Consider the following 3,394-nt stretch of genomic DNA (forward strand, 5'->3'; position numbering starts at 1 on the left):
CTATAGTTAATAGTATTACATACACCAATTTTACAGGATTGACCCAATCCTTTCACACTCAAGTTCTAACTTAACTTGACATTGGCTATGCTAATACCTAACCATTCACTCTTAGTGCTAACCCAACTAAGAAAGGGATACCTCACAGGTACAAGATATAAGACATAGACATACCTAAAGAAATCAGAAAATAACTCTAGACTTTTCTCTCAAGTGTATCACTCAGCCTTTTTTCACTCATGGCTTTTACTTGAGCTTTCTCACAATGCCTTTTCTCAAAAGAAATTACAGAAAGATAAACATAGAAAAGTACATCACAATCTGTAAAACATGAAGGAGATTGATTTCATCAACAGCCTCTTTGCTATGTGATAAACTAGATTTGCATGTCTCTGATTCAGTCCTTCATACTGGCGGAATGCTCCTTTAACTAGGAAACACTGTCCAGTTAGATGAACTTCTTCAAAGAACACTTCTCAGAACAAAACCTCAATACTCTGGTTATCTCTCCTTACTCCTGAATGAGTAGAAAGTCTTCTTTTATCTCCTTGCATGTTGCTGGGTTCTTCTTCCAAGATCAACACCTTGAGCCTTGAGCTTCACCAACCCACAGATTCACTTTTTCTCATTAAACCTTAGAGTAGAAACTTTGCTTCTGACTTTCTCATCTTGACCGAAAGCCATAAAGCAGCAACCACAAGAGTCTTCCAATGGTCAACTTAATCTGAGTCCTTGAACACCAACTTGGTTCCCAAGACTTGTTTGAGACTGTGGATTTACAGCCGAGAGGAACAGAAATCCTCTTTTTCATATAGCTCAAAACGGAGATACAGAGAGTTGAAGATGAAGAAAAGAAAGTGTGTTGCATGCAAGAGGAAATGGATTACCTTGAGCTTTCTTTTCTTTTCTTGATATGGGTGATTAGACCTTACCCTTCTTTGCTTAACCTTCTCTTTCCTTCTTCTTTCATGACTAGCTTAGTGACTAAGCTCTCTTTCTTACTTTTTCTAAGTTCAGTGATTTGACTGAGACAGAGAAGAAAGGAACGTTGCTTTGGAAGCAATGAGAGAGAGTGAAGACTTCAATCTTGTATGAGAAGCTTGGTGGGATCAGCTTGAATTGATGGACACGGGCTTGGATCGGTTTTGATTTGCTTGGCCCGTTGGTTCCTTTCTTTGTTTCTTTTGGGCTCTACTTGATTAACCAGCCCATTAGCCTTGATGTTCTTATTCCAATTTGGGCTGCTTGATTTAATTTTGGCATGCAACAATTTATAAATAATTAGCAACATATAATTATTAACACTCAACACTAATTATTTATTTTACCCAAAAATAATATTTGTCATCACTAATATATGAAATAGTTATGAGACAAATTAAAAAATATAAAAATTCCTAATTAGAAAATACAAAAATGTTTGCTACAAAAAGACAAAAATTTCTTAAAAAAGAGGAATTCAATTTGATATATGTCCTTCTTAAATAAACATAAAAATAAAAAATTATGTGTTTTCTTCCAAAATTTAGTATTTATTATAAAGAGTTTTCTATTTTATCATCAAAGAAGAGAAGAAAATATAAACAAAATACATTTCTGTGTTTTTATTAAAATGTCTGTGTTTTTTTCTTAATGTTTGTTATAAGAAATTTTGTCCTTGAAATTAAAAAAGAACGAAAAACATAAAAGAAAAAAAAGAAAGAGAAAAAAAAAATCAATTAGTATTTATTATAAAATTGACTTGTAGATCAATATATACTACACTGGTCCTATATTATGAATTCCATTGTTTAGTATCATATCATATACATATACATATACATATACATATACGTATACATGTCTACTAATATATGTAATGAATTTGTTAGTTTCTTGAAGTTGTGGACAGCGCGTATAGACGAGTAGTCAAAGTTGATTGAGTATCTATCTACCAGATTCATATATAACTTAGCATGGCAGGATGATGGCCCCACTTAATGACTTAAACATAAATTAATGAGTGTATTATCCTTGTGATAATAGTTAAAACATTTTTAAAGGAAAAAGCTACGCACTCCATTTTATTCTTCTCTCCCTCTAAATTTGTATGCATTTGAAAAATCAGTTTGCACCAACTCCAACTTCTCTCGATTCTTTTTCCCTCCTCATAATTTTCATTCACTATAAATACCGATTCCCCATCACAATGCTAACGCAATCAGATCAAGTCTCAAACCTTCTCCTTCAACTGCTACTCTCTCATTATTCCCCTTCATGGCCAACTCTGTGAGCTTTCTTTTGCTTCTTTCTTTACTAGCCTTTGCTCCCTGCTGCCTCTGCACCAAGAAACTAGGGGGGTTCCTGTACCCGCAATTCTATGACTTTTCGTGCCCGGCAGCTCAAGAGATAGCCAAGTCCATCCTTGCCAGAGCATTCCAGAAGGAACCTCGAATCGCAGCTTCGCTTCTCCGGCTTCACTTCCATGACTGTTTTGTCAAGGTCTCTCATCTAGTTTTATTAATTTTTTATTTTTCTGTTTCCTGCAGTATTTGAAAACACTTGACTAAGCAGACGAAGAAACTAACCACTCAACTAATTCAAATTGGTTATCTAGTTTTATTGATAGCATTTGGCTTCTGTCTTCTACCGAAACCAATATATTTTTTTGGCTCCAATCTTAAGAAGTTTTTTTCTTTGTGTCCATTGTCTCTATTTCTGTTTGAAACATTATTAATACTATATAATATTTTTTAAACTATATATTCTTCCTCAAATGCGTGATTGATGGTTGCAACATTGCATACGCAGGGATGTGATGCTTCAATATTGTTAGACAGCAGCGGATCCACGGTGAGCGAGAAGGGATCGAATCCTAACCGTAACTCAGCTCGAGGATTTGAAGTGATTGATGAGATTAAATCCGCATTGGAGAAAGAATGCCCTCAAACAGTGTCTTGTGCTGACATTTTGGCTATTGCTGCTAGGGACTCAACTGTTATTGTAAGTTTGTAACACTTCCTTTTGCTTTCTAGTTTCTACACTCACATTTATATACTATTTCCAATCATTTCAGCCTTGTTATCAATTAATATCTCCATTAATTTTTATTTATCAATAATTAATTTTTGGTGAAAACTCATATCTAGTTTGACTTCATATGAAGCTGTTAATTAAGAATCGTTAAATAACAATTTAGTTAAATATGTCAAATTATTTAACAGTTTTCAACTAACAATTTCACATAAAAATAAATTTATGTGAGTCTTCACCTTAATTTTTTTAAAACTTAAAATATATAGAAGTAAAGGTTACTTGAACGTTCCATGTTTTTTTAAAAAAATACATTTTTTATTCCTAATATTTTTAAATTTATTCATCAAGATATTTTATAATGTATTCTTTTAAATGTATG

General features: G+C 33.1%; 1 protein-coding gene across 1 annotated transcript in view; it reads left to right on the forward strand.

The window, feature by feature from the left end:
• LOC107625470 (peroxidase 72) overlaps window positions 2,175-3,394 on the forward strand; it is a 3,870-nt gene continuing 2,650 nt past the window's right edge. The window contains exons 1-2 of the mRNA XM_016328124.2: window positions 2,175-2,481; window positions 2,791-2,982. Coding sequence (XP_016183610.1) covers window positions 2,257-2,481; window positions 2,791-2,982 — 417 coding nt within the window. The 5' untranslated portion in view covers window positions 2,175-2,256. The remainder of the gene's footprint in view (window positions 2,482-2,790; window positions 2,983-3,394) is intronic.

The sequence above is a fragment of the Arachis ipaensis genome, chromosome B01, assembly GCF_000816755.2.
Source record: "Arachis ipaensis cultivar K30076 chromosome B01, Araip1.1, whole genome shotgun sequence".
Taxonomy (NCBI): domain Eukaryota; kingdom Viridiplantae; phylum Streptophyta; class Magnoliopsida; order Fabales; family Fabaceae; genus Arachis; species Arachis ipaensis.